The sequence below is a fragment of the Nomascus leucogenys genome, chromosome 10 (genome assembly GCF_006542625.1).
Source record: "Nomascus leucogenys isolate Asia chromosome 10, Asia_NLE_v1, whole genome shotgun sequence".
NCBI classification, from domain to species: Eukaryota; Metazoa; Chordata; class Mammalia; order Primates; family Hylobatidae; genus Nomascus; species Nomascus leucogenys.
The window spans coordinates 3,270,372-3,297,985 of record NC_044390.1 but is presented as its reverse complement, the minus strand read 5'-3'; the positions used below and the strand labels follow the sequence as shown (position 1 = coordinate 3,297,985).

The 27,614-nt window shown below is 61.0% G+C and overlaps 3 protein-coding genes across 5 annotated transcripts; 1 reads left to right on the top strand and 2 right to left on the bottom strand.

Annotated features, from left to right (window-relative positions):
• The first annotated feature begins 1,338 nt into the window (after window positions 1-1,338).
• Window positions 1,339-9,652, top strand: KMT5C (lysine methyltransferase 5C). Of its 3 annotated transcripts, none has more exons than XM_030819601.1 (9): window positions 1,339-1,446; window positions 3,344-3,584; window positions 3,753-3,918; window positions 4,279-4,388; window positions 5,224-5,387; window positions 5,522-5,541; window positions 7,765-7,901; window positions 8,031-8,218; window positions 8,488-9,652. In XM_030819601.1, the coding sequence occupies exons 2-9, from the start codon at window positions 3,475-3,477 to the stop codon at window positions 8,979-8,981; spliced, it is 1,389 nt and encodes a 462-aa protein (XP_030675461.1). In that variant the 5' UTR covers window positions 1,339-1,446; window positions 3,344-3,474; the 3' UTR covers window positions 8,982-9,652. The 3 variants fall into 3 exon arrangements, with proteins under 3 accessions (XP_030675461.1, XP_030675459.1, XP_030675460.1); XM_030819599.1 differs by having other exon boundaries at window positions 1,371-1,446; window positions 3,735-3,918; XM_030819600.1 differs by lacking the exon at window positions 1,339-1,446 and adding an exon at window positions 1,927-2,223 and having other exon boundaries at window positions 3,735-3,918.
• Window positions 9,653-15,104: 5,452 nt separating this feature from the next.
• LOC105738321 (cytochrome c oxidase subunit 6B2) lies at window positions 15,105-16,203 on the bottom strand. Its single transcript, XM_030821807.1, has 4 exons — window positions 16,142-16,203; window positions 15,907-16,036; window positions 15,363-15,463; window positions 15,105-15,271 (listed from the first exon to the last, which is right to left on the bottom strand). The coding sequence occupies exons 2-4, from the start codon at window positions 16,016-16,018 to the stop codon at window positions 15,218-15,220; spliced, it is 267 nt and encodes an 88-aa protein (XP_030677667.1). The 5' UTR covers window positions 16,019-16,036; window positions 16,142-16,203; the 3' UTR covers window positions 15,105-15,217.
• Window positions 16,204-16,392: 189 nt separating this feature from the next.
• FAM71E2 (family with sequence similarity 71 member E2) lies at window positions 16,393-25,644 on the bottom strand. Its single transcript, XM_030821806.1, has 11 exons — window positions 25,301-25,644; window positions 24,976-25,130; window positions 24,643-24,901; window positions 22,449-22,473; window positions 22,212-22,276; window positions 22,038-22,141; window positions 21,891-21,943; window positions 21,731-21,807; window positions 19,643-21,492; window positions 16,765-16,848; window positions 16,393-16,586 (listed from the first exon to the last, which is right to left on the bottom strand). Exons 1-10 carry the CDS (start codon window positions 25,448-25,450, stop codon window positions 16,827-16,829), a joined length of 2,760 nt encoding a protein of 919 aa, XP_030677666.1. The 5' UTR covers window positions 25,451-25,644; the 3' UTR covers window positions 16,393-16,586; window positions 16,765-16,826.
• Between the last annotated feature and the right edge of the window lie 1,970 nt (window positions 25,645-27,614).

The window sequence follows — 27,614 nt, the reverse complement described above, 5'->3', positions numbered from 1 at the left end:
CACACACACACACACACACGTCAAAACACCAAAAACAGCACACCGAAACAGCACCTACTCTGTGCCATGCATTGTTTTAAGTGCCCACGATTTATAGCTGTATAGTGGACCGCATGTCTGACAGTGATCCTATAAAATTATAATACCGAATTTTTACGGTACCTTTTCTGTGTGTAGACACACAAGCGCCTACATTGTGTTACGGGACAGTAACATGCTGCACAGCTGTGTGGCCCAGGAGCCGCTGGCCACCTTACAGCCCAGGTGCCAGCAGCCCTGCCACGTAGGTGTGAGTGATGTTGCTCTAGGATGTTGGCAGGATGACGACATCGCCTGAGCACGCACTGCCCAGATGGTATCAGTGTCGTTAAGGGAAGGATGGCTGTGGCGAAACAAACAAGCAAACAAAGACCGCCTGTTCTGAGTGCGGAGCTTATTATTCTGGGCGTAATTATGATGAATTGTTAGTTACGTTTGCCTCTAGGATTGAGGTAGGGGGGTGATCCCAATTAGGGGGTGCCCCAGGGGAGCGCCCCAGGAGTCAGGGCTTGTCTCAAAAGTCCCCACTCCTCTCTCAGCCTCCCCTCCATCCGACCCCGTTCATATCGCGGGAAGGTCCCACAGAGTGCCTGTGGATACTCCCAAAACGCAACAGTGTAAACGGGGAGGGAGGGAGAGAGACGGTGGTCTGGTGGGGACAGAGACTCAGAAGTCCTTTGTAGCCTGGCAGAGCTGTCAATAAAGTTTCGTCGCCTTGGTAACCGCAGGCCTCGCGAGGCGGGAGGGGAGAGGGATGGCGGTGCGCGCTCATTCACCGCCTCTCTCCCGCCCGCCCCGGCTTTCTCCCTCCTGTGGCTGAAGCTTTCCTCGGAGAAATAGAATAGGGAGGCCGCGACTCTATGGTGATGGACGGAGGCCTTACCCAATGGAAAGAGGAGCCGTCCCAAGGCCAGCCAATCGTATGCGATTACTGGAGCTGGCAGAGCCCGCCCTCTTTCCACTTGGACCTGAATAACCTGACCCAAACCGAGTTTCGCCCGGAGCGACTGAGCTTTCGGCCAATGAGTGCGTCGATTTCGGGCCGCAGTGTGAGAGAAGGCGGGACAAGTCTCCATGGCAGCGACTAAAGGACAGCGATGTGAACCACTGACAACAGTTCGCGGTGTTTGACGGCGGCGGGGGCGTGGCGGGGTTTCATCTGTGTATTGACGAGGGCCGGGCGGGGAGGGAAAGAGTGGGGCTTGGCCAATGGGAGCGCCGTGAGCTTCGTAGCAACGGCGGAGTGGCGGTGGCTGTGGCCAATAGAAAGCCTCAGTGGCCTTGGCGGGGCGGCCCGGAGAGCAGATGGGAGGTGCGGCGACAGTGTTTGACGAGAGCCGAAGGAGGCAGTGGGAGGTGTTGGCGGCGGCGGCGCGGGCGCCTGAGGAGGAGGAGGAGGAGAAGCGGGTGAGGGGCGGCGCGGGGCCCGATCTCTGAGCCCCTTCACGGCCCCAGCCCCGCGCCGCCTTGGCTCCCCAGTCGCCCCCTGCCCCGACTGCCCCCCAACCCGCCCGGCCCCTCCTCGTGTCCAGGCGCCCACGTCTCCCGGCCCCTCGCCGGGCCTCGGGCTCCGCGGCACTGCAGCCTCCTTCCTGTGCTTCCTCACCCGGGCCCTGACCCCCTTCTTACGTCCACGTCCCTCCCTGCATCCTCAGGGCCTCTCCCTGACCTCCTGTCACTCTCCAGGCCTCTCCCTGCACCCCCAGACCTCCTCTTGCACCCCCCAGGGCCTTTCCCTGACCTCACCCCCCGGCCTCTCCCTGCACCCCCAAGCCTCTCCCTGCACCCTCAGGGCCTCTCCCTGACCCCTCTCTCACCCCCGGGCCCTCCCTGCACTCCCACGGCCAATCCCCGACCTCCTCTCACCCTCCAGGCCTCCTCCTGGACCCTCTAGGTCTCTCTGTGCCCTAGAACCTCTCCCTGACCCCTCTGTCCCTCTTCTGGCTCTCCCTGGACCCTGAGGTCGGCCTCTGACCCTGCAGGTCCCTTGCCCTGGGCTCTCACCGCCTACCCAGGCGCCTCCCTGGGCCCCCAGGCCCTTCCCTAGGGTCTCCCTTTCCTGGATCCCCCAGGACGCCCCCAAGCCCCGTCTGGATCCCTGGGCCTCTGTCCGCCTTCTGAGGCCCTTCACTCACTGGACACCCAGGATCTTCTCCGCCATCCCTGGACCGCCCCCCAACCCAGGTCTCCCGTCTGGCTCCTCCCTGGGTCCCTGGGCCTCTCCTCGCTCTCTGTCCTCCCTGGCACCCCCATCCCTTCCTCACACCCCTCTGAGCGCCCCCAGGCCCGGCTGCAGCCTTCTCCCTCCCACAGCCCCCTGCCGTGCCCACCTCTGTGCGTTTCTGTCCTTGCCCCCAGCCCCCTCTCCAGCTTCCCCGCTGTCCCTGGCGCCCTCCCGCAGCGCCCCCTCTTTCTCTCCCGCAGCCTCGCAGTCTGTCCCCGACCCCTCTACAGCCGTCTCTGCAGCTCCCGCTCCTTGCCCTGCCCCATCTCCTCCTCTCCTGGGCGCAGATGAGCCTGGGGCGCCCTGGTGCGGGGACGAGGCTGGCCCTCCGTCCGGGTTAGGGGTTTGGGTGGTTTTCTTCATCTCTCCATTCTCTCCTGGCTCCGCTTTAAAAAAATGTTTTTGTAAATGTTGACCTGTGCTGCCTCCCCATAGTCTTCCTTTGCTCCCCTCCCCACCCCGGCTTTTGTCCTCTGAGCCCCCCTCCCCTGGAATCCTTGGAGAGGGAGCAGGTGCTGGGATCCCTCCCCTGCCCTCCCTCCCGTCACCCGCCTCCAGGCTGCCTGGGGCTTCACCCGGAGGCTCCTGACCAGTCCCGAAAGCTGCCGGGGAGGCAGGGGGCGGAGACCGAGGCTGGGTCGAGGTGGGGGTGGAGGGCGGGACCTCGGGCTGGCGGGAAGCTTTGACTTTTCCTCCTTGAGGGCTAGAGGTGAAGCGGCTCCCCATGGTGCTAAGCCTTTAGGGTGATCCCGGCTGCCAATCAGCCTTCCCTGGGCCCACAGAGGTGTGTGTGTGTAGGGGGTCTCTGTGCACATGGGCAGGAGAATCTGTGTGTGTCAGTCTGAGTGTGCATGGGTGTGCCGGGTGCCCATGCATGCGTGTGCATGTGGGGGTTGTATGTTTAGAGGGGGCCTGTTGTATGTTTAGGGGGGTCTGTGCTGCAGAGCAAGAGGGGGTAGAGATGCTAAGGTGATGTCTGACATGGCTCTGGGGTTTCCCTCCTCTCAGAAGTGCTTGTTGGCGTTCCATCTTCGCCAGCGGCCTGGTGAAGTCAGCACTGCTTTTCTCCCCATTTTGCAGATGAGATGAGCGGCCCCCATGGCTTTTGAGTAGTGCAGGAGTGGAGTCAGCACCGAGCCAGGCTCCCCGCGCCTGCCTTGCCCTCACCTGCTCCTGCGCTCTGCCAGAGGCAGCATGGTCCGCAGGGCACCATGGGGCCCGACAGAGTGACAGCACGAGAGCTGTGCGAGAACGACGACCTGGCCACCAGCCTCGTCCTGGACCCCTACCTCGGTTTCCGCACCCATAAGATGAACGTCAGGTGAGGCGGCCTGGGGGCGAGGGTGGGCCCGAGGGGTCAGGACCCCTCCCCTTGCACTGCTGCTGCCCCTCAGCCCTCTCCTCAGCCTGGTCCTCCCCTCAGCTCCAAGTGGGGGTTGGGGCTGGAGCCCGGGAAGGCCCTGGGACCCAGGCATGCCCTCTCCCCCAGCCCTGTGCCCCCCCTGCGGCGACAGCAGCACCTGCGCTCAGCGCTGGAAACTTTCCTGAGGCAGCGGGACCTGGAGGCTGCGTACCGGGCCCTGACGCTGGGAGGCTGGACGGCCCGCTACTTCCAGAGCCGGGCCCCCCGGCAGGAGGCTGCCCTCAAGACCCACGTGAGGGCGCCCTCCCCTCCCCCGCCTCACCGCGTGTCCTCCCCGCTCACCAGGCCTGGTCCCGCCTGGCAGACGCTCTAGAGTCCCTCAGCGCAGCCCCCGGGGCCCCCTGACTTCCTAGCCCTTGGGACCATCTGAGGCAAGGCTCAGAGAATCCTAAGAGAGGAGAGTTGGGGGGCCCCTCTGAGATGTAGTCCAACCTCTTCATTTGACGGATGAGGAAACTGAGGCCCCGAGAGGGAACATGAGGCCCCCAAGACCACACAGTGAGTCAGTGGCACAGCAGGCCTAGAGTCCTGGAGAGAGAGGGCCAAAGATGCCCCTGCCCCGCCTCCTCACCCCCACCCTCACCCTCACCAGGTCTATCGCTACCTCCGTGCCTTCCTGCCGGAAAGTGGCTTTACCATCCTGCCCTGCACGCGCTACTCCATGGAGACCAACGGGGCCAAGATCGTGTCCACTCGTGCTTGGTAAGAGGGCAGGACTCCCTCCGGGTCTCCTCGGAGGAGACAGGGCTCAGAGGGGACAAGAGAGACCCTCTGTTCATGGACTAGCCAACTGGGAAAAGAGAGGTGCCTGGTCCTCCGGGCATCCTAGGAAGGTGGTGGGGCTAATCCCAGAAGACCTTTGTGGCAACCGTGGTGCTGCTGGAGCAGGAGACCCCAGATGTGACCCCAGGGTTCCTGGGGCTTCCAGGAAAGAACTAGGCTTCTGCTCAGGGTTGTGCTGTCCTTACATCATCGTGACCTGAGCCCCTACCACGTGTTAAACACCCTTGAGTGCAGTGAGAAGCCCCTGCCCCACCCCTGCCCCTGCGGGGCTCACAGTCTGGTGAGGAGACGGGTGGCAGACAAGTCAACATGCAGTCACTGGTCCCAGCTGGTACACGCTGCAGGGGAGCCGTGAGGAATGAGCAAGTGCTCCCAGGGCGAGGCTCACACTGAGAGGGGAAGCACCAGCCTGAGGGTCTGGTGGGGCGAGTAGGGGGTAGTCCAGGCAGGAGGGAATTGGGGGCAGGAGGTGCTATGAGAGCAAGGGGAGAGAATGGGGGCTGTATCTGCTGTGTGCGTGCTGTCCTGAAGGCTTTCAGCAGAAGGGTCCTGTGAGGCTGTGGGCTGGAGCAGGGAAGCCCACCCAGGTGGGAGGGGAAGAGGGAGATCTGGAAGACAGATCGCCAGTAGCCAGCACCCGGCGCACAGGAGTCCCTGCTTCCTGGGTGCCTCTGTGCGGGAGGCCCAAGAGTCCCCTGAGCACCTGCAGGAGGTCAGGCATCGCCCACAGCCCTGCCCCCTGGCCTCTTGGCAGGAAAAAGAATGAGAAGCTGGAGCTGCTGGTGGGCTGCATTGCAGAGCTGCGGGAGGCAGATGAGGGGCTGCTGAGGGCCGGTGAGAACGACTTCAGCATCATGTACTCAACCCGCAAGCGGAGTGCTCAGCTGTGGCTGGGCCCAGCCGCCTTCATCAACCATGGTGAGGGTCAGGCAGGTGGATGGGCGGGACGGGATGGAGCCAGGCGGGGCTGGAGGGATGTAGTGGGAGGGTTCTGTGACTGAGCTGCTGAGCTCATCCACCTCTCTTCTCTCTCCTGCCCCGACTGGCTCCAGACTGCAAACCCAACTGCAAGGTAAGGCCCTGGGGCTCGGGAGGAGCGGGCACGCAGGAAGAAAGGGTGCCTGTGGCCTGGGGAAAGGGTTTTTGGTCAGTAAAGAGCCAAACGATGGCCGGGCGCGGTGGCTCACGCCTGTAATCCCAGCACTTTGGGAGGCCGAGGCGGGCAGATCACGAGGTCAGGAGATGGAGACCACGGTGAAACCCTGTCTCTACTAAAAACACAAAAAATTAGCCGGGCGTGGTGGGGGGCGCCTGTAGTCTCAGCTACTCAGTAGGCTGAGGCAGAAGAAAGGTGTGAACCCAGGAGGCAGAGCTTGCAGTGAGCCGAGATCGTGCCACTGCACTCCAGCCTGGGTGACAGAGCGAGATTCCGTCTCAAAAAAAAAAAAAAAGAAAGAGCCAAATGCTGCCCCATGTCTCCATGGCTTCCCACGGGTCCTGGAAGGAGCAGAGTGGTTATTTGCTCACAAGGCTACCAGAAAGGGGGAAGGGGTTCCAGCTTGGCCAGCGTTGCCCGGCTGTTTGTGCAGTTGTGCTGGAACCCTGGTGGCCAGCTGCTGGCCATCTTTCTTCTCTGAAAACCGAGCTGGGAGCTGTGCCAATTTGGGCAGAGAGTATGGCAGGGAGGCAGGGCCCTGTGGTGGGAACCCCTGGCCTTGCAGGGAACAACGCAGGCAGCTGTGGTGGCAGGAGCAGGGAGGCCAGAGAGCCCCAGGGGCCAGGACTCAGGACGCTGTCCAGACATGCCCAGGAGAGGCCGCTGGTTGTCCTGTAGCCCGGAATTGGAAGGAATGAGGAGGGTGGGCTCCAGGCAGGCATTGAGGGTGCACCCTCTGGAGCACAGACCTCGATGGGGCACCACAGGAGGCATGACAAAGGGGCCCAGATTTTCGGCTCCAGAGTCAGAACTGAGTTGGGGTCCTGGCTATGCCACCCCTGGCCTTTGGTTTTTCATCTCAGATGGGGTTGGTGAGGATCTGCCCAGGAGCTCCGCAGGCTGGTCAAGTGTGCCGGAGGGTTTTGGACAGCGAATGTGTGGCCCTGGTCTGACCCCACACACAGACGCTGGGGGGATGGAAACAAAAGGCGGCGCTCGGAGAGGCTCTGCAGGGCGGGTGTGCGCCAGCCACCTTGAGCACAGGAGAGGGTGGCCAGCTCTCCAGCAATCTAGAACCATCTGGCTTCACAGAAGCGATGCCATGCTGGGCATCGACGGAGGAGCAGAATTTCCCTAGGTGTTAAAGGAAATCAGGGGCAAAGGAGGGCGTCTAGCAGGACACAGCACACCAGAGGGCTGGGGGTGCCCAATGACGGCTTTGGTCAGGCAGCAAGGCCTTGTGGCCCAGGCCAGGGAGCCACGGAAGCTCCCCAGGGTGTATAATGGGGAGCGTTTTAGGTCACCCTGGAGGCCCGTGTGCAGGAGGCTTGGCAGGAAGGGGAGAGGCTGCAGGCAGGGTGGCCACAAAGAGGTGATGAGGAGCTGACTCCAGTAGGGGTCTCGGAGGCGAGGAGGATGAGGATGCAGGAGGTGGCACACTCAGGAGGCAGTGGCCGGTTGGTCTGGGGGCCGTCAGGCAGGCAGGTGGCAAGGGCCTACTCCCAGGTAAATGTCAGGCTTCAGTGGATGGGGAGATGGACAGTTGGGTGGACAGTGGCCATGCCCTCTCCTAGACGGGGAACAGGGAGGGAGGCGCAGCTGTGTGGGGCCCAGGAGGAGCCTGTGGGGCAGCTCCTGGGTGAATGATCCCAAAGGCAGGGCCAGAGCACACATGGATTGGGCTGTGGAGTGGAGGCGGGCCTCAGAGAAGCGGGGGCAGTCCGTGGCAGGCAGAGCTCGGACCTCAGCTGCCCAGGCACAGTCTGGCGGGGGGCAGGCAGCTCAGGAGGGGATGGGCTTGGGTGTGGCAGAGGAGGTGGGGCTTGGCACGGGGCCACAGAGGCTGGAGGGAGTGGTCACCACTGCTGGCACTGCACGCTGCCAGAAGGTCAGGTTAGATCATCGTCCTGCAGGGAGGGGTGGAAACTAGCCAGTGGGTGGATTGTCCAGGGGCTACAGGCAAAGGACAGGACAGGCCCTGGGCAAGGCAGCCGCCTCGGAATGCCACTTTTAGGGGCTCAGCTGTTGCCCCATTCCAGGAGAGGACGCTCAGGGCCGGGGTGCCCAGCCAGGCGTGGGGGAATGGGTGAGCCCTCCCCTGTGCCCTGGGCCAGGGCGCTGAGTGGGCTTGGCCCTCAGTTTGTGCCTGCAGACGGGAACGCGGCCTGCGTGAAGGTGCTGCGGGACATCGAGCCCGGGGACGAGGTGACGTGCTTCTACGGAGAGGGCTTCTTCGGCGAGAAGAACGAGCACTGTGAATGCCACACCTGTGAGAGGTGGGACCAGGCGAGAGGCGGGTGGGTTCGGGGCGTCTGGGCTTCTTGAGCCTAGAAACGCACCCTCGGGGCCCATCCCTGAGTGTGTCCAACCCCCGCCTCTCATCTCCCCTCCACCCGGTCTCCCAGGAAAGGTGAAGGAGCTTTCCGAACCAGGCCTAGGGAGCCTGCGTTGCCACCACGGCCCCTGGACAAGTACCAGCTACGTGAGACCAAGCGGCGGCTGCAGCAAGGCCTGGACAGCGGCAGCCGACAGGGCCTCCTGGGCCCTCGGGCCTGCGTGTACCCGTCCCCACTGCGCCAGGACCCGTTCTGCGGTGAGCACCCCTCCCTGCCATCCCGGCAGCCCCTCCCGTGTCTGCTCCTGGTCATCTGTCTCCTTTCTTCTGAGCTCTCTGCCTAGCCTGGAACCCTCCCTCCCACCCTCAGTCCCTGGCAGGCGTTGCTGTTGAGCAGTTCTGCCCGCATCATTCCTCTGGGGAGCACACGGCAGAGCTGCCTCCTTGTCCAGAGGAGGACCGGCCCAGCTTGCACTGACTTCCCCTCTCCTTTGTTCCTCCTCTCCCTGCCACCTGGGCCTTCACAGCCGCCTGCCAGCCCCTGCGCCTGCCAGCCTGCAGCGCCCGTCCAGACACCTCACCCCTCTGGCTCCAGTGGCTGCCTCAGCCCCAGCCCCGAGTGCGGCCCCGGAAGCGCCGACGCCCCCGGCCCCGGAGGGCCCCAGTGCTATCCACCCACCACGCCGCCCGCGTCTCCCTGCACCGATGGGGAGGCTGTGGCCCCCACTGCCGCCTGCGAGGAGAGGCCCTGGTGGCCCTGGGCCAGCCCCCCCACGCCCGCTGGGCCCCCCAGCAGGACTGGCACTGGGCCCGGCGCTATGGGCTGCCTTACGTGGTGCGTGTGGACCTTCGTCGCCTGGCCCCAGCCCCACCAGCCACCCCAGCCCCTGCTGGGACCCCAGGCCCCATCCTGATCCCGAAGCAGGCCCTCGCCTTTGCCCCCTTCTCCCCACCCAAGCGCCTACGGCTGGTGGTCAGCCACGGCTCCATCGACCTGGACGTCGACGGTGAAGAGCTGTGACAGGCCAGACGGGGACGCCCAGCAGGGAGAGAGGGTCTCTCTCCTAGCTACTCCCCAGGACCTCCAGAAGGAGTCCTTGGACCTCTGGGAGGGAGCTGACCCTTGACTCCAGCATAGCTCTGACCCTGGAATGGGGTTGGTGTGGACACCCCCAGGGATCTGACCCCTGACCCTTTGTGACTGCTGACCCCTGAGCCACCCCCACTCCCACAGGGAGCCCTGGCCATTTGCTGCCCTCCCCACCCCTGCCCCAGCCTCAGGACTGCAGGAGCTATCCGCCTCCCTCAGCCCCTTCCTCACCGGGGAGCAAAGCCATAAGGGGCAGGGGCCACCCCACGGCATCTCCCCAGAAGTACAGGCCTCAGGAGGAGGTGGAACTCATGTAGGGGTGGCACTCCCCAGAGACTGCCCTCACGAGGGGACTGGGTTCGCTCTCAGCTCCGCAGCTGTTTGTGGTGGGGGGACGGTTGGGGGGTGTCTGGGGGCATGTTCCCCTCACCACCCCCCGTGGGTCTCAGGGAGGCCGGGTGCGACCTCATCTTTCTCATGGTGCTATCCTGGTGCTATTGGGGTGGGGAGCTCCCTCCCCTCCCCCACACCAGAAAGGGGTATGTTGGGGGATTGGAAGCACTTGAACTTTTTATTTTATTAAAACCTTGTTATAAGCAGCACCCTTGGCGGTTTTTTGTTTTGGCTTCTGTTTTGAAAGGATGTGAGGAGGGTGAGACCTTCAGCTGTGCTGGTGAGGGGGAGGAGGCAACCCAGGCCTTTGGCCCTGAGAGCTGTCGGGAGAGGGATTTGGGAGGGTGATGGACTGGGGGACTGAGGCTGGAGCCCCATCCCCACTCAGGCTGTGCTTGTAAAAATGCCTTCAGACCCATACTCTCCTAGGAGTGGGTCCTCCCATCTTCCAGGTGAGCTCAACAAGGTTTAGCAAGCAGAGTGACTTGTCCAGGCCACCTGGGGACTGGAGGGCCCTTCTCCCTTCTCGTGCTTCTCAATGAGATGCCCCTCCCACAACTCACTCCAAACAGAGAGAGACTGCTGGGGGCCCGGCGGAGTGAGGGTGTGGGGGCTGCCCAGGACACCAGAGCCGGGCCTGGGGGAGGCGGCGCTGACAGGACCCTCCTCAGCTGTGGCATCTTGGGCTTTGCTGTGTGTGAGACCAGGACGATGAATCTTGTTTCTTCAGGTCCAATCCAGGATCTGGATTTTGCCAGGGCGTCTTAGCTCTCCCTGCCATCCCGTTTTGCAAAAGGAAGTCACAACGGCTGACCATGAGCACTCCCTGATCCCAGGTACCTCCAGCTTCTCACAGACACTTCTCATTGGGGCCACCGAGCCCATCTCACTTGGGCAGCTACAGGTCACCTGCTGGCTCCAGGTCCCCCATGTGCACCTCCACATCTGCCAGCCTTGAACAAGCTTACCGTGGAGGTGGACGAGGCCAGGCTGCAGGTATCAGGAAGCTCTCCTTGGCCCTGGTGGAGAGAGAGCAACAGGGGAGGAGGGGCCACAGCGAGTCCCATACAAGCACCTCAGCGGTGGCCCTGGGAGGCGGGGATAAGGGGGCAGCTGAGAAGGGGTCAAACCTTGTTTACTTTAAAACTCATTGAGATACATTGGATAATATGGCCTGCTCTATTTCTTTTGCAGGGAGAAAATTCCTCTTCTGATGCAAATCCTGCTAAACCCTGTTTGTTTTCTTTCTCATGTTAAAAATAAGGATGGAGAGAGCTCCAGGTCATCAAATGGCAGAGAGATAAGCCCTGCCGTTCAGGGCTGTTTCTTTCCTTTTTTTTTTTTTTTTTTTTTTTTTTTTTTTTTTTTTTTTTTTGAGACAGGGTCTCGCTCTGGCCCAGGCTGGAGTGCAGTGCAGTGGCGCCATCTCGGCTCACTGCAACCTCGGCCGCCTGGATTCAAGCAATTCTTCTGCCTCTGCCTCTCGAGTAGCTGGGACCATAGGCGCACACCACCCCGTCAAACTAATTTTTAAATCTTTTTGTAGCAATTGTGTCTCACTGTGTTGCTCAGGCTGGTCTCGAACTCCTGAGTTCAAACGATCCTCCTGCCTCCGCCTCTCAAAGTGCTAGGATGACAGGTGTGAGCCATCGTGCCCCGCCTTTTGTTTCTGAAATTCAGGTGCTGTTGCCACAGCTCTTAGAAAAAGAGGACAGCAGAGCAGGGAGTCTTAGCTGAGGACTCATGGGTGGACATTGGAACTTCCAGGAACCTTCTGAAATCTTTTAAATGTTGAGAGTAATACTTATAAGCACGTTTTTTATAGGGGGTTCAGAGCGTTCAACACATTCTCACAAGTTTCTGTATCTGCCTTTCCTCCACCCCCATCCCACCCCCAACAAAAAGGGCTAAAAACCAGTGGCGAGCCAGGTGCGGTGGCTCATGCCTGTAGTCTCAGCATTTTGGGAGGCTGAGGCAGGCGGATTGCCTGAGGTCAGGAGTTTGAGACTAGCCTGACCAACACGGAGAAACCCTGTCTGTACTAAAAATACAAAATTAGCTGGGCGTGGTGGCGCATGCCTGTAATCCCAGCTACTCGGGAGGCTGAGGCAGGAGAATCACTTGAACCCGGGAAGCAGAGGTTGCAGTGAGTTGAGATGGCGCCATTGTACTCCAGCCTGGGTGACAAGAGTGAAACTCCGTCTCAAAAAAAATAGAAATAAAAATAAAAATGGTGAGGGCGTTAGAAACTGGCGATTGGGGTTTCCCGGCCTCCGCACTGCTGCAATGCTGAGCTGGTGTTTCTGGGCAGGGCCTGTCCTATGCATTGCAGGATGTTGAGCAGCTTCCCTGGTCTCCACCCACTCAATGCCAGGAGCATCCCTCCGCCCCATCCAAAAATGTCTCCAGACCTTGCCTGATGGCCCCATGGGGGCCAAAGTCAGCTTCTGGCTTGAGCTGGGCAGCACCGGGTGGTGGGGGAGGGGAGACGCCAGGCCACAGTGATCATTCCCTGTCCTTGTTGCAGCACGGAGGGTCAGGACAGCCCTAGGGGCTTGGGCGCTCTCAGTCATCTCGCCCATGCAGACAGGAGCTGGCCTGGGGAGGGCAGGTGTGTCTGCTTGGGGTCCCTCAGCTGCAGGGGACCCTGGCTTCCACAAAGTTTGAGGTGTTCATGCTGGCACTTCCCAGCTGGCAGGACCTGGGGGACATCCTGGTGGAGCCGGGGCCTGGGGTCATGAGTTCACCAAGGTAGCTGAAGGACAGGAAAGAAACGGTGTGGCGGAGGGTCCTCTGGTCGAAGCCTGGGCCTGAGAACCCCATCATACACATGGAGGCCAGAGCAAGGGAAACAAGGAATCGAAGGCTGGTGGCTGTAGGTGAAGGTGGGAGGAAGGTTAGTGAAACAGGAAATACAACCAGCACTGACCTGGGTGTGTGGCACTAGAACTGCTCTCAGCCTTTGGCAGGCAGGCAGGGCCCTGGCCAAGGACTCCCCACCCTGACCCCGTGTCTCCCTGTGGGGCCCTCTCTGGCCCTTTATGCTGCAAGCTAGTAACCAGATGCCTCCAAGAGCGCCAGGGCCGGTTTACGGCGTCATCCCTGGGCTGTCTGTCCGGTCAGTCAGTCCCACTGTCCAGCACAATGTGAGGCACCAGAGCTGGGCCGACATGCTGATTCGAGTGACTCAGTGTCTCTGTGGCTAGAGACCCCACGCACTGAGAAGAGCGGGGCCAGACACTGTTCTAACTGCTTTATATGTTTCACATCGCCGTCCTCCCCACAACCCTAGGAAGTGGGGTGTCATTATTATGTCATTGTTACCATATTTCAGATGAAAAGACCACAGTGCAAAGGGGGCTAGGGAACTTGTCCCAGGCCACATGCTTAGTAGCTTCAGGGCCTAGGTTGAACTCATTCTCAGAACCATTCGGCCTCTGCCACCTTCAGGATGGGAAAGAGGGAAACCCAGAGAGAGGAGGCGAAGCTGCAGCCCCTAGGATCCAGGGGACAGTGAGCAGGGGAGGCAGAGCAGGTGGCCTTCAGGATCCATGGTCTGGAGGCTGGGAGGACAGAACAGGTTCTGAGGGAAGAACTGCAGAGGGAGGGGAAAGTGGATGATGGAAGGATTGAAGAGATGGGGCTGGAGGAGGAGAAAGAAGAGGGAAAGAAGGGGGAGGAGGAGGTTGAGCGAACAAGGATGCAGGAGTTCTGGGTGGGAGCGGGAATAGGTAGAGTGGCCTTGGTTTTCTCTGACCTGGGAGGTTGCTGAGACTGTGAGGCTGGCATTAGGGGTCTCAGGAGGCAGCTACTGGACACCAGGGAAATCCAGCCGGAGCATCTGGAGGAGGTGTTCGGAGTTCACACAGGTGATGGTCCACCAGGCTGGAGGCCAGGCGGGGCAGGTCTGCCCCTGCCCCTGGCTCAGGCATCAGTGGGGCAGTGGTGGCTGCAGAGGGGGTCGGGAGTGTGAGAATGTGCTGAGATGAGGTCTGGAAGCAGTGAAGATAGGATGACGGGAGGAGGAGGGAGGAGGAAGGCTGGCCAACAGGGCAAAAATAGGTTGTAGACACGGCTCTGGGGAGGTCAGGAGGCTGTTGTGGCTGCACAGGTGTGGCACCCTGTGTTCGGGATGTTACCTGGGTGACCTCACCAACTTAGCTCCATTCTGTGACTCAGAGAGGGGTCCTGCCCCCGTGGTTCTGCCAGCGCCTCTGTACATTCGTCAAGGCTCTGGGGACGTTGCATGAACAGGAAGCCCTCTTGTAGCTGAGCCCACACCCTGTGCCCTCACCCCATTCTTGGGTTGTGGTCAGAGATGAAGCCAGGAGGCCAAGATCTCAGAGGTGGCGTCATCCTGGGGGATGGCCCATCTAGGGTGTGTCCTGGGCAGCATGGAGGGCAGGTGAGGGACAGGTCATCATGGGGCAGGGAGCAGGATGGAATCAGTCCTCTGAGCTCACCCAGCCCCACCTCTGATAATGGGGCCCTGAGCCATTTTGGTTTGCCTTGGGGAACCTTGGGTTCACACAGGTCAAGAAGCTTGTCTAGAGTCACCCTGCAAGTTGTCATGATTAGTTGTAGTCACCTTTGAACCCTGGGGTTGAACAGGGCCTCATAGGACCGTTCAGTCAGAGCATGGGGCTGCCCCATCTTAAGAGCCCCTCTGGGAGGCTGATAGCTCAAGGAGTACCCGTTGGGAAAACCAGCACCCCAGGCTGACTGGTCTCACGGCTCCCTCAGCAGGACCAGGCTAGAACCCTAGGGCTCTGTCAAGCGGCACTCCTTGGCCTGGGGAGAGGCAAGACTTCAAAGGGCGTCTGGAACCAGAATGCTGTTCCCTGTTACTGCCGGGATGGGGAAGGAGTAAAGGATGATTCCAAGGGATCTCTGAGCGTCCTCTGGCTGCTGGCAGTCTGGCGGGGGTCACGGGAGAAATTGCAGCGATGTGTGTGGTGAGAGAGACTGACAGCGGCCTCTGCGGGGTGGGGGTGCGGAGTGAGCCTAATGCATTGGAGAACTGAGCAGGCTGCTACTCCTGGCTGTGGGTGCAGGTGCCGAAAGGGTGGACATCAGGGGACTCTGTTGGGAATAAGCTGACTCACATGATGGGGATCTCGATGTTCTGGGAGGGGAAGTGAACCAGGTGGGAGCGGGGTCGTGAGGGAGAGTGGTGGAGAGCCCGGAAAGTGGGGGAGAAAGGGATGGAGTCAGCGCTGGGTGGTACAAAGAAGACCCCTCAGGACCCGAGATGGGATGGATCAGGGGTGGGTTGGGGAAGGAGCCTGGGGAGATGGTCCAAGCAGGAGGGGAGTGGGGGAAGGACTGCGGTGAGAGGTAGGTGTGGTAATTGAGAGGCAGGAGCACCTTGGAGCCATCTGGGTGGGACAGTGTTGAGAACTGGGGACCCTGGGCTGGCTCATAGCTGTCAACACGAGGCATCTACCTGCTGGAGTGGAGAGGGAGAAGGGGGACGGGAGGCACTCGGCTTCCTATCTTAGGGCCCTGACTACCGTCTCTACCTGATGGAGCAGCAGTCCTCCACCTGCCCCTTATCGGAAAAAGCAGTGTTAGCCTGGACACAGGCACGGGGAGGATCCCCACCACCACCACGACGCCTCGCTGGCTGGGCATTAAGAAGCAACATCAGCAACAGCATAACATTACTCGTGGCTTAGACACTGGGAGGTAGGGGTGGGTAACCGAGACCGGGGCTCCGCGAGACAAAAAGATGCAGGGTCACTGCATCTCCAGAGGAAGCCGCGCTCGGGCAGTCAGATTTTGCCGGCGAAAGTCCCGTTCTTGATCTGCTCGTTCCAGCTCTGCACCTGAGAAGCAGAAAGGCAGGGAGCGGGACGCCGGCTCAGCCTCGGCCGAGCCCTCAGCACGCCTGGCCCGGCGCTCCCTTTGCCGACTCACCCAGCTGATGGGGCACAGCGAGTGGTACACGCGGAAATAGTACTCGCAGGGCTGCGTGCTCTTCCCGCGGCGGGTCCTGGTCTTGAGGCAGCGGTGGTAGTCTGTGGGGGGCGGGGGTCACGCGGCAAGCCACGCCCATTCCAGGAGAGCACCCGCCCCTCCACTACTCGGTGCCCCCCAGTCCTTCGCTGCTTCGCCCCGCCTCCCTCTCCCCTCGAGGCCTCCGTCCCGCCCCTCCCAGCCAGGCCCCGACCCCTACCTCCCTCACGCTGCTCCTCCTAGCCAGACCCTGCCCCTACCTACCTCGCCCCGCACCTTCACGACTCGGCCCCACACCTTCCAGATCAGGCCTCGCCCCTACCAACCTCGCCCCGCCCCTCCAGGCTCAGCCCCGCCTTTTCTCGCCCAGGCCCCGCCCCCACCAACCCAGACCCGCCCTGCCTCCCACTCTAACGGTCTCCGAGGGACTTAGGGTGGGGGTGCCCCTCCCTGCCTTCCCTTGTCACACCCTCCTCCCCGCATAACCTGGCTGAGCAGATCTCACCCAGGAAGTTCTGGTAGCAGTTACGGGTCTGGTTCTGGTTGGGGAAGCGCGGGTCGAAGGGCGGCGTCGACCATTTCCCCTTGGGGGGCTCCTGGGCTTCCACATCCAACATCCACGAAGGAGGCAACTCCTGCGGGACGGGACGGGGACTCCGTGGGGCCGAGGGGGCGCCCTCGCTCCGACCCGTCCCCCCATCCTGACCCCCGCCCCTGAACCCGACCCGTCGTGCCCTCACCAGCCTGACGTTGGCGGCCACTGGATCTGCTGTGCGATGGTCCCCGGGTGCCGTTCGCTTCTGAGTCCGCGGGGTGCGGTCCCACCCGGCTCAGGAGAAACGCACCCCGCGGCCGGATTGGCTAGGAAGCCCGAGCCCCAGCCAATGGGAGCCGTCGTGCACCACGGGGCTGGTAGGGGCGCCCCCACCCCACCCCTTGCTGCCCCGACGCCCCCTCGGGGGCCAGTGCGCGCACACAGGCACTGAGGTGGGACTCGCTGAGTCTCAGGCTCAAGCTTTAATCTCTGCGAAGCTGGGCGGCTCCACGGGCTCGCCCCCGCCCCCACGCCCCCCAATATATAAAGGCATATCCATAGTTCTGGTATCTACCAGACGGGGCAAATCCCCCCAAGCGGCCTTTCAACATTCCGCTTCTTACAGTCGGTGCACATAGAACCCTGGGGGCCTGTGGGGTTAAGAGGAAAGAGCGGCGGTGGGGTCTGGGCTCCTGGGAAACCCCCGCCCCCCCCCGTCCTCCCCCCGTTACCCCCCTCCGGCCCCCCTCGTCCCCCCCCCGCCTTCCCCCCTCGACCCCCTCCCCCGCCCCCAGGTCTAAGGCAGATCTCCAGGGTCTTAAAGGGTACCTGGCAGCGCTGGGCTCCTCTGGACAGTTTCCGACTGGGGTTAAGTCCCCGCATCCGGCTACTCAGTGCTGGGAGTGCTGCAGGCTGCAGGGAGAAAGCAAGCCAGAGAGACAGGGTAGGGAGAGGGGGGTACCCAGGGCTTTAAGAGCGGCAGATGCCTGGCTTAGGAGAGCGTCCCCCAGGGCGGGTCTTGCTGTGTGTTTGGCTCCCTGTTGTATCTGCCTGGGGCAGAGCCTGGCAGTAATAAATGCACAATAAATCCGAGGCGGAATCAATGAGTCTTGGCTCCAGGGGCAGACAAGTAACTGGAATCTGGGCAGGTGGTTTCACCTCTAGATCCCTGCTAAGCTTCTCTCCCTCCTGCCTGGTTAATATCAGGCCTGACTCAGGATTGTTCACACTGACAGCCAAATGTACGAATTAAGAATCCCGGCCAGGTGCGGTGGCTCATGCCTGTAATCCTAGCATTTTGTGGGGCAGAGGCGGGAGGATTGCTTGAGCCCAGGAGTCTGAGACTAGCCTGCACAACATGGTGAAACCCCATCTCTACAAAAAAAAAAAACAAAATTAGCCAGGCGTGTTGGCGCGTGCCCGTGGTTCCAGCTACTCAGGAGGCTGAGGCAGGAGAATCACCCGAGCCTGGGTACCTTGAGGCTGCAGTGAGCTGTGATGGCATCACTGCGCTTCAGCCTGGGCAACATGTGAGACCTCTTTTCTACAAAAAAAATCAAAAACTTGGCTGGGCTTTTGGAGGCTGAGGCAGGAGGATCACTTGCGCACAGGAAGATGAAGGCTGCCATGAGCCATGATCACACCACTGCACTCTAGCCTGGCAATAGAGCTCACCCCTGTTATCCCAGCACTTTGGGAGGCCGGATGGATCACCTGAGGTCAGGAGTTCGAGACTAGCCTGGCCAACATGGCGAAACCCCATCTCTAAAAAAAAAAAAAAAAAAAGAAAAGAAACAGGGTCTCACTCTATTGCCCAGGCTGGAGTGCAGTGGCACGATGGTGGGTCACTGCAGCCTCGACTTCCCAGCTCAAGCAATCCTCACACCTCAGCCTCCAGAGTAGCTGGGACCACAGGCACGTGGCACCATGCCTAGCTAACTTTTTTTTTTTGACACGGAGTCTCGCTCTGTTGCCCAGGCTGGAGTGCAGTGGCACGATCTCAGCTCACTGCAACCCATCGCCATACCCAGCTAATTTTTGTATTTTTAGTAGAGATGGGGTTTCACCATCCTGGCCAGGCTGGTCTTGAAATCCTGACCTCGTGATCCACCCTCCTCGGCCTCCCAAAGTGCTGGGATTACAGGCGTGAACCACCAACTTTTTTTGTTTTCATATTTTGTAGAGATGAGGTCTTGCTCTTTTGCCCAAACTTGTACATTTTTTAATGTACTCCTTAAAGTGGCATTTGGCACATTCACAATGTCATGCAACCACCTCTACCTAGTTCCACGGCATTTGTATCACCCAAAAAGAAACCTCCAACCTGGCTGGGCACGGTGGCTCACGTCTGTAATCCCAACACTTTTGGGAGGCCAAGGCAGGCAGATCACCTGAGGTCAGGGGTTCGAGACCAGCCTGGCCAACATGGTGAAACTCCATCTCCACTAAAAATACAAAAATTAGCCGGGCGTGATGGTGCGCGCCTGTAATCCCGGCTACTCGGCTCCTCAAGAGGCTGACAGGAGAATTGCTTGAACCCAGGAGGCAGAGGTTGCAGTGAGCTGAGATCGCGCCACTGCACTCCAGCCTGGGCGACAGAGCAAGACTCCGTCAGAAAAGAGAAGAGGAGGGGGAGGGGAGGGGACCTCCAACCCATGAGTAGTCACTCCCACTTCCTCCACACTAGACCCCTGGCCTCCAACGATTCATTTTCTGTCTCTACGGGTCGGCCTGTTATGGACATTTCATGGAAATGGGGTCTTTGTGGCCTTTTCTGTCCTCCAGGCGCCCACTCTTGCCCCCTCTACATCCTCCACGCCCCAGCCAGAGGCAGCCTCTTCACACATAAATCAGTCTCCATCATTCTTCTGCTCCAAACCCTCCAGCTCACTCAGAGTCAAAGCCAAAGTCCCTAAAATTGTCTGCAAAGTCCTCCATGATGGGCGCCCCCCTGCTGCGCCTCTGCCCGCATTTCCACCCCGGGATCCCCGTGGTCCAGCACATTACAAACACTCCTGCCTCAGGGACTGCAGTGGCTGTTCCTTCCACTGGGATGCTTTCCCCCCAGATGTCCTCATGGCTTCCTCTGTCCTCTCCTCCAGGTCTTCACACAAACAACCCCAGCTCAGTGAGGGTTCCCTAGACCACCTGGGCTGTGGTGGGGCTTGTCCTGTGCACTGTAGGATGCTGAGCAGCATCCCTGGTCTCTACCTGCTAGAAGTCAGGAGCACATCCCACCACCAGCAGCCCCATGGTCGGACGCTGTATCCCCACTGCCTAGAACAATGCCTGGCACAGAATTGGCACTCACTATATATCAGAGTGAAAGGGGGCTGGGCACGGTGGCTCACGCCTGTAATCCCAGCACTTTGGGAGGCCGAGGTGGGCAGATCACTTGAGGTCAGGAGTTCAAGACCAGCCTGGCCAACATGGTGAAACCCTGTCTCTACTAAAAATACAAAAATTAGCTGGGCATGGTGGCGCATGCCTGTAATCCCAGCTACTCAGGAGGCTGAGGCAGGAGAATTGCTTGAACCCAGGAGGTGGAGGTTGCAGTGAGCCAAGATCATACCACCGCACTCCAGCCTGGGTGACAGAGTGAGACCCTGTCAAAAAAAAAAAAAAAAAAAGTGAAAGGAAGGAGTGATCATCTCTATCTCATAAATAGCAGAGCTCACAGTAAATGCTAGCTGCTAACCCCCGCTACCTGGGTGGAAGGTTAAAGACGCCCGATTCCTCCTGTATCTCCTCTGCCTTGGTGGCCGTGTCCCTCAGAGTTTCAAGTTCTAAGAGCATGGGCAAAAGAATTTCTGAAGACGACCCCACAGTGGCCAGGGGGTGCTGGGCTGGCATCCTCACAGGCTCCTGCAATGCCCTCTTGGGCCGCTGGGGTGCCCTGGCTGTGGCCTCCATCTTTGAGATGGGGCTCTCCGAGAGGGACGATGGCAGGAAGTCCTCCCACCCGGCGGCGGGCACGGGGATAGGCGCCTGGGAGATTCCTCCCCTCTTCAGACTGGCAGAGGTGGGCTTGGAGCGAAAGGGCACATTGGGTGGCCCCTCAGGGTCCCAGGGTGGCTCCTCCATCTCGCCCCATTGCCGCTTGCCCTCCTTCAACCAGGTGTGCGACTCTGGCTGCCCTCTGACCACCACTGGCTTCCCCTCCAGTGAGGACAGCTGGCCTGGGCGGGGGGGCATGGAAGCCATCACTGATGTGGCAGATGCCTGCGACGTCACCAAGAGCCAGGAGGGAAGGGAGACCAAAGCGGGTTTCGAGTGCTGCTCTTTGGAGTTGGCCATGATCATGACCTTGGCGAGGGTGGGCACTTCCGCAGAGAAGAGCCTGCTGTGCTCCTGGGAGGGGCCCTCGACGGCCAGCTCCTTCGTCTTGACCCATCTCTTCCGCTGCTCCAACTCCTTGGATCTCACGCCAGGCAGGTCCAGGGACCTCTCTTCAAGCTTCTGCCAGTGGGCCCGGTCCTCCAACTTCCTGTCGCCCCTGAGGGCCTCCAGGGTCACCTCCTCGGATTGGCTAACCAGGATGTCCTTGGACTCCATCTTGGTCACGGTGAAGGGCGACTCCGGGGACTTGGCCTGAGTCATCATCTCCACCACGTCTGTCTCCTGGGTGCGCACCGTTACCGCCGGCTCTGGTTTCCCTCCAGACTGGCTTCTCTCCAGCACGGCTCTTCCAGGAATTCCTGTTGGCAACACGTCAAAATCGCCAGGGAGCTTCCCCCATGAGGCAGGCGGGCCCAGCGCTATCTGGTATTGGGTAGGTGAGGTTGGCAGAGCCTTCTGGGATGGGGCAGGGAGGAGCAGAGATTTCCTCTTTGGAGCGGTGGGGGACACAGCCTTCTGGGGAATGGTAGGTACAGCTGGGGCCTTCTGGGGAGGAGCTGATGCAGCTGAGGCCGTCTGGGATGGAGCAGGTACAGCTGGGGCCTTCTGGGAGGGAGCAGGTACAGCTGGGGCCTTCTGGGGAGGAGCTGATGCAGCTGGGGCCTTCTGGGATGCAGCAGGTACAGCGGGGGCCTTCCGGGGAGGAGCTGATGCAGCTGAGGCCTTCTGGGATGCAGCAGGTACAGCGGGGGCCTTCCGGGGAGGAGCTGATGCAGCGGGGGCCTTCTGGGGAGGAGCCAATCCAGGTGGGGGTTTCCACGGTGAAGCGGGTACAGCTGGGAGCTTCTGGGACTGATCAACAAGGAATGGTGCCTTATAAGATGTGACGGGGCCAGATGGGGCCTTCTGGCAGGGTGGTGACCCCGGCCCCTGGTGGGAGCCCATAGGCCTGGCCTTTTCCCTGCGCCTGGGGATGGAAGAGTAGGGTGTGGAGAGGCAGGCAGCCGGGGGATAGGGAGCCAGGCCGGAGGCAGCAGACGACAAAGTGCTGCCCTCAGAGTCCGTGACGTCTTCCATGTCCTGATGCCGCAGGCACGGGTCCAGGTAGCTGCAGGAGCCCAGAAAGAAGCAATCAGGGCTGTCAGCTGAGACACAATGTGAAGGGCTCTCAACCACATGTCCCTGGCCTGTGGCCTCATCAGATGCAGATGTGCAGGCCTGTAGGTGGACAGAGGGGAGAGGATGCATGGTCAGGATGCATGGAGACCCCAGACCCGGGAGGGCAGACCCCTGCTCCCTCTTCCCTCAGACTCAGGAGTCCAGGCCCCCAGTCCCTCCTCCCTCAGACTCAGGAGTCCAGGCCCCCAGTCCCTCCTCCCTCAGACTCAGGAGTCCAGGCTCAGCCCCTCCTCCCTCAGCTCTGGGGCCTGGGCCCTGCCCCGGGTATAAGGCTGGCCTTTGGAGAGGACCGTGTCTGGTTGGCAGTGCTGGAAATGATGCTGAAGATGGTCCAGATGGAGATGCTGGTCTTCTCTGGATGGGGGAGCAGTCTGAGCCCTTTGGGGCAGGAACCAGAGCCACACAGTGTGGCAGGGGGTGGGGTGGGTTGATCTTACCAGAAAAGCGGATTTGGGTGTGAGTTCCGTCGGGACAGGGGTCTGAGTGGGACCTGCAGGAGCAATACCGTGGGACTTTGGTGGCATCTGGGCTGGGGTCTCCCACCTTCTCCCACCCACCCACCAGCAACAAGACCCCACGCCCACTTCTTTTCTGCAGGTTTCTTCCTAACATCGGCATGCTCCAGCTGCGACCAGACGAGGGGCAAAGAGTCGCCCACGGCCTGAGACTTGAAACTGCGCCTGAGTGCCTGGAGTGGGCAGGGAAGGTATGGTCAGACAGGGGCAGCCCCACGGGCCCACACCGCCCCGCCGGCTCACCTCGGCCTTCCTCTGTCTCCGAGCGGCCACCGTCTTATAAGGAAAGTTATGCTCAGCAACCCTGACTGGGAAGAGAGGCGATATCCTGGGTCAGGGACCCCAGGGGAGGGCACGAGGACCTACCCCAGGAGCTTGTGGCGGGCCCCACCAAGGGAGGGGGAAGAGCCGAAGGGTGCAGCTCTGTCCCTGCGAGGGGGAGAACCCAGAGGTCCAGGAAGAACAGCAGGGCCTGCTCACCTGCATGTCTGCTGCTGGGCTGCTCCTGCAGAGATAGAGGGAGGCAGGAGGGGCCCGGGCTTCCACATCTCCATAACCTACCCAGCCAGAGGCCTAGGCCCCCTCCTGCTCCCAGGACCCGGCAATCCGGCTCCTCCTCCCTCAGACCCAGGAGTCCAGACCTGGCACTTCCACCTTCAGACCCAGGAGTCCAGGACCCCAGCCCCTCCTCCCTCAGACCCAGGAGTCCAGACCCCCAGCCCCTCCTCCCTCAGACCCAGGAGTCCAGACCCGGCACCTCCTCCCTCAGACCCAGGAGTCCAGACCCCCAGCCCCTCCTCCCTCAGACCCAGGAGTCCAGACCCCCAGCCCCTCCTCCCTCAGACCCAGGAGTTCAGGCCCCCAGCTCCTCCTCCCTCAGACCCAGGAGTCCAGACCCCCAGCCCCTCCTCCCTCAGACCCAGGAGTCCAGACCCCAGCCCTCCTCCCTCAGACCCAGGAGTCCAGGCCCCCAGCTCCTCCTCCCTCAGACCCAGGAGTCCAGGCCCCCAGCCCCTCCTCCCTCAGACCCAGGAGTCCAGGCCCCAGCCCCTCCTCCCTCAGACCCAGGAGTCCAGACCCGGCACCTCCTCCCTCAGACCCAGGAGTCCAGACCCGGCACCTCCTCCCTCAGACCCAGGAGTCCAGACCCCCAGCCCCTCCTCCCTCAGACCCAGGAGTCCAGACCCGGCACCTCCTCCCTCAGACCCAGGAGTCCAGACCCCCAGCTCCTCCTCCGTCAGACCCAGGAGTCCAGACCCCCAGCCCCTCCTCCCTCAGACCCAGGAGTCCAGACCCGGCACCTCCTCCCTCAGACCCAGGAGTCCAGACCCCCAGCTCCTCCTCCGTCAGACCCAGGAGTCCAGACCCCCAGCCCCTCCTCCGTCAGACCCAGGAGTCCAGGACCCCAGCCCCTCCTCCGTCAGACCCAGGAGTCCAGGACCCCAGCTCCTCCTCCCTCAGACCCAGGAGTCCAGGACCCCAGCCCCTCCTCCCTCAGACCCAGGAGTCCAGACCCCCAGCCCCTCCTCCGTCAGACCCAGGAGTCCAGGACCCCAGCTCCTCCTCCCTCAGACCCAGGAGTCCAGACCCCAGCCCCTCCTCCCTCAGACCCAGGAGTCCAGGCCCCCAGCCCCTCCTCCCTCAGACCCAGGAGTCCAGACCTGGCACCTCCTCCCTCAGACCCAGGAGTCCAGGCCCCCAGCTCCTCCTCCCTCAGACCCAGGAGTCCAGGCCCCCAGTCCCTCCTCCCTCAGACCCAGGAGTCCAGGCCCCCAGCCCCTCCTCCCTCAGACCCAGGAGTCCAGACCTGGCACCTCCTCCCTCAGACCCAGGAGTCCAGGCCCCCGGCCCCTCCTCCCTCAGACCCAGGAGTCCAGGCCCCCAGCTCCTCCTCCCTCAGACCCAGGAGTCCAGGCCCCCAGCCCCTCCTCCCTCAGACCCAGGAGTCCAGACCCCAGCCCCTCCTCCCTCAGACCCAGGAGTCCAGGCCCCCAGCCCCTCCTCCCTCAGACCCAGGAGTCCAGACCTGGCACCTCCTCCCTCAGACCCAGGAGTCCAGGCCCCCAGCCCCTCCTCCCTCAGACCCAGGAGTCCAGACCTGGCACCTCCTCCCTCAGACCCAGGAGTCCAGGCCCCCAGCTCCTCCTCCCTCAGACCCAGGAGTCCAGGCCCCCAGTCCCTCCTCCCTCAGACCCAGGAGTCCAGGCCCCCAGCCCCTCCTCCCTCAGACCCAGGAGTCCAGACCTGGCACCTCCTCCCTCAGACCCAGGAGTCCAGGCCCCCGGCCCCTCCTCCCTCAGACCCAGGAGTCCAGGCCCCCAGCTCCTCCTCCCTCAGACCCAGGAGTCCAGGCCCCCAGCCCCTCCTCCCTCAGACCCAGGAGTCCAGGCCCCCAGCTCCTCCTCCGTCAGACCCAGGATTCCAGGCCCCCAGCCCCTCCTCCCTCAGACCCAGGAGTCCAGGCCCCCAGCTCCTCCTCCCTCAGACCCAGGAGTCCAGGCCCCCAGCTCCTCCTCCGTCAGACCCAGGAGTCCAGGCCCCCAGCATCTCCTCCCTGACTCAGGGGTCCAGGCCCCCAGCCTAGACTTTGGGCTCTTGGTCCCAGTCCCCTCTGGATCTGGCTGGAGGGTTCCTGGGGCCTGCCATGCCCTGGTCTGTGGAGCTGGGATCCCACCTGCAGGTGCCAGGTGGAGGCAGGCGCTTTGGCCAGGGGCACATCCAGGGGGGCCGTGCGCTTGGTCCTGGGGCCCCAGGTGGGAGCCGGCTCCTGAAGCAGGTTGATGAGGCGGACCCAGCAGTGGAACAGGAAGCCCACCTCATTGTCGGGGGCGTCCAGGGCCAGGTAGTACTGGCGGCCCGAGACCAGGCGCAGCTTCAGGCGCCAGGCAGAGAGGTCATGGACGCAGAGGTGGACGAGGTCCAGGGGGATCATCCTGGGAGAGGGGGAGCGGAGCGTCTAGAGCAGGAGGGGTGGAGGGGGCGGCCGAGGGGTTGGGGGATGCAGCACCTGGTCAGCACGAGGCCGGAGCAGTCCCTGTCCTCGGCGGGCTGGCCGATCAGCAAGATGTCAGGCAACACCAGGCCGGGCAGGGAGGCGGCCACGCCCATGGCCAGCCGGTTGGTTCTGTGATTCACGAACACCGGGCCCCCTTGATGGGTCACCTGGGACAGCCAGGGAGAGGGGCTGGGACCACTCCTTCCTCCAGCAGCCGCAGCCTGATCGTCCCCCACATAGGGACTGCTAAATCCCATTCCCTCTCAAGATCCCCCAGCATGGGAGGCCTTGCTTCCCCTCTGTCCCTCTCAGCCCCGGGGCACTGGGAACTGGAGACCTGAACAAAGTTACTCTCGAACATGGGCAGCGGACGGAGGGGCAGGTACTCGCCCTTCTGGAGGGTCTTTTGCAGCTCCCCCAGAACGGGGACCCACTTCGGGGTGCCCTGGAGCGGCTCAAGGCACCTCCTGTTTCGAAGCCAGATCATGGTGGCTGTGGTGGACGGGTACTGGTTTAGGGACCCAGAACCCAGGCGTGCAGGCCTCCCAGCCCCGGCCCACCAGCCTTGACCCCTGGGGCTTCACGGGTGCCTGGAGCTCAGCGTTACAGAGCGTGGGGATGCCCCAGGCTGGGAGACACGGGCCTCTGCCATGGCCCTGCCAGGGTGGACAGCAGGGGTCTGGGGGAGGAGCCTCTGGTGGAGGGGCTTTGTGACCTCATCGGACACACAGGGGCCTCTTCCAGGAACTCTCCGGGGACCTTGGTTCTCTTCTCCTCCAGGGATACAGCCTGGAGTTTTTTGTTTGTTTGTTTTTTGTTTTTGAGACGGAATTTCACTCTCGTTGCCCAGGCAGTGAGCTTAGATTGCTGCACTGCACTCCAGCCTAGGCAACAGAGCGAGACTCCATCTCAAAAACAAACAAACAAACAGCCCTATGCGGTGCAGGGCCCCAGGCGAGGCTCAGACCCTGCCTCCACGGAGGCACGATCACCCACACAGCTCTGTGGAGGCAGGGTCTGAGCCTCGCCTGGGGCCCCGCACTGCATAGGGCTGTTTGTGGCGTGATCTCGGCTCACTGCAACCCCCGCCTCCTGGGTTTGAGCGATTCTCCTGCCTCAGCCTTCCGAGTAGCTGGATTGTGTTTTTAGTAGAGACAGGGTTTCTCCATGTTGGTCAGGCTGGCCTTGAACTCCCGACCTCAAGTGATCCACCCGCCTCAGCCTCCCAAAGTGCTGGGATTACAGGCGTGAGCCACAGCGCCCGGCCAGCCTGGAGTCTTGAGGGCTAAGATGGGTGAATCGAAACTCCGGGCCCAGGATGGGCACCCCCAACCCCAAACTCAAACTAGTGACAACACGGGGCCCCTGGAAGTCTGTCTGGGTTATTGTAAAGGGAAAAGTAACTAAAGCATTTGAATTATCATCCCTACTCTGCCATTGACCCTTCTCTAGGCCCCGGGTAAGACCCAAATCCTTACTGAACCTGTTTTTCCATATCTCATGTGTGCGCCCGTGGCAAGGATTCCTCAACACAGACTCGCAGAGAGAGCTTTGGGAAAGAGCCAGACATGGCGCCGAATCCCACTTCCACCTCTCCCTAGCTGTGTGACTTTGTGCAACAGAGGCCCCACTCCCTGTCTCAGACTCAGTTCCCTCACCTGTAAAACTGGGCGTATTCAAGAGTCCAGGAGAATTGTGTCAGTAAAAAGCCCACACTTAGTGCACAGCCCTGAGAGGCTCAATCAGCGGTCAACTTTGTCCCCTCCTGAGGGCTTCTTTTTGGAGGGGAGGAGGCTGATATTCTGTTATTCTAAAAATAGTGTTTATTATTTTTAAAATGTGTCATGCAAAATACACAGTCATGGCAGAAATTCTGTAAAATACAGACAATCATAAACATTAAAAGTTACCCACAATCCCACCTCTCCCCTTTGACCTGGAGACAGTGATTGTCAACATTTTGGCGTATTCCCCTTTGGGATTCTTTTTTTTTTTAATCCATATATAGAAAGAAAAACACAAAATTGGGATCACAGCATGCAGTGGTTTTGTAGCCTGCTGTTTCATGTCAGGACATCGTTCTTTCTTTTTTGAGACAGGGTTTTGCCACGTCTCCCAGGCTGGTCTTGAACTCTTGGACTTCAGTGATCCACTCGCTTCGTCCTCCCAAAGTGCTAGGATTACAGGCGTGAGCCGCCATGCCTGGCCAATGTCAGGATGTCTTTCTATATCCAAAGCAAGCCTCTCTCCTTAGCCTCCCTGAGGCTAAGTCCCTGCTCTGGGCGGCTGGGTGGCCTTCCATCCACAGATGCGCCATGTTGCTTAACCCTCACTGTTGGATAGCTAGATTGTTTCCAGTTTGCTATGGTGAATACGGCCATAATGAACCATCTTGACCTTGCAGCTTTGTCCCACACGGGTACCGTTAATCACAGGGTGACCTCTGGAACCTTCCATTAAATATTTATTGAAGACCTATGGTCAGGTGTGGTGGTTCACACCTGTAATCCCAACACTTTGGGAGGCCGAGGCAGGAGGATCACCTGAGGTCAGGAGTTCGAGACCGGCCTGGTCAACATGGTGAAACCCTGTCTCTACTAAAAATACAAAAGAAATAAATAATCAGCTGGGTGTGGTGGTGCACACCTGTG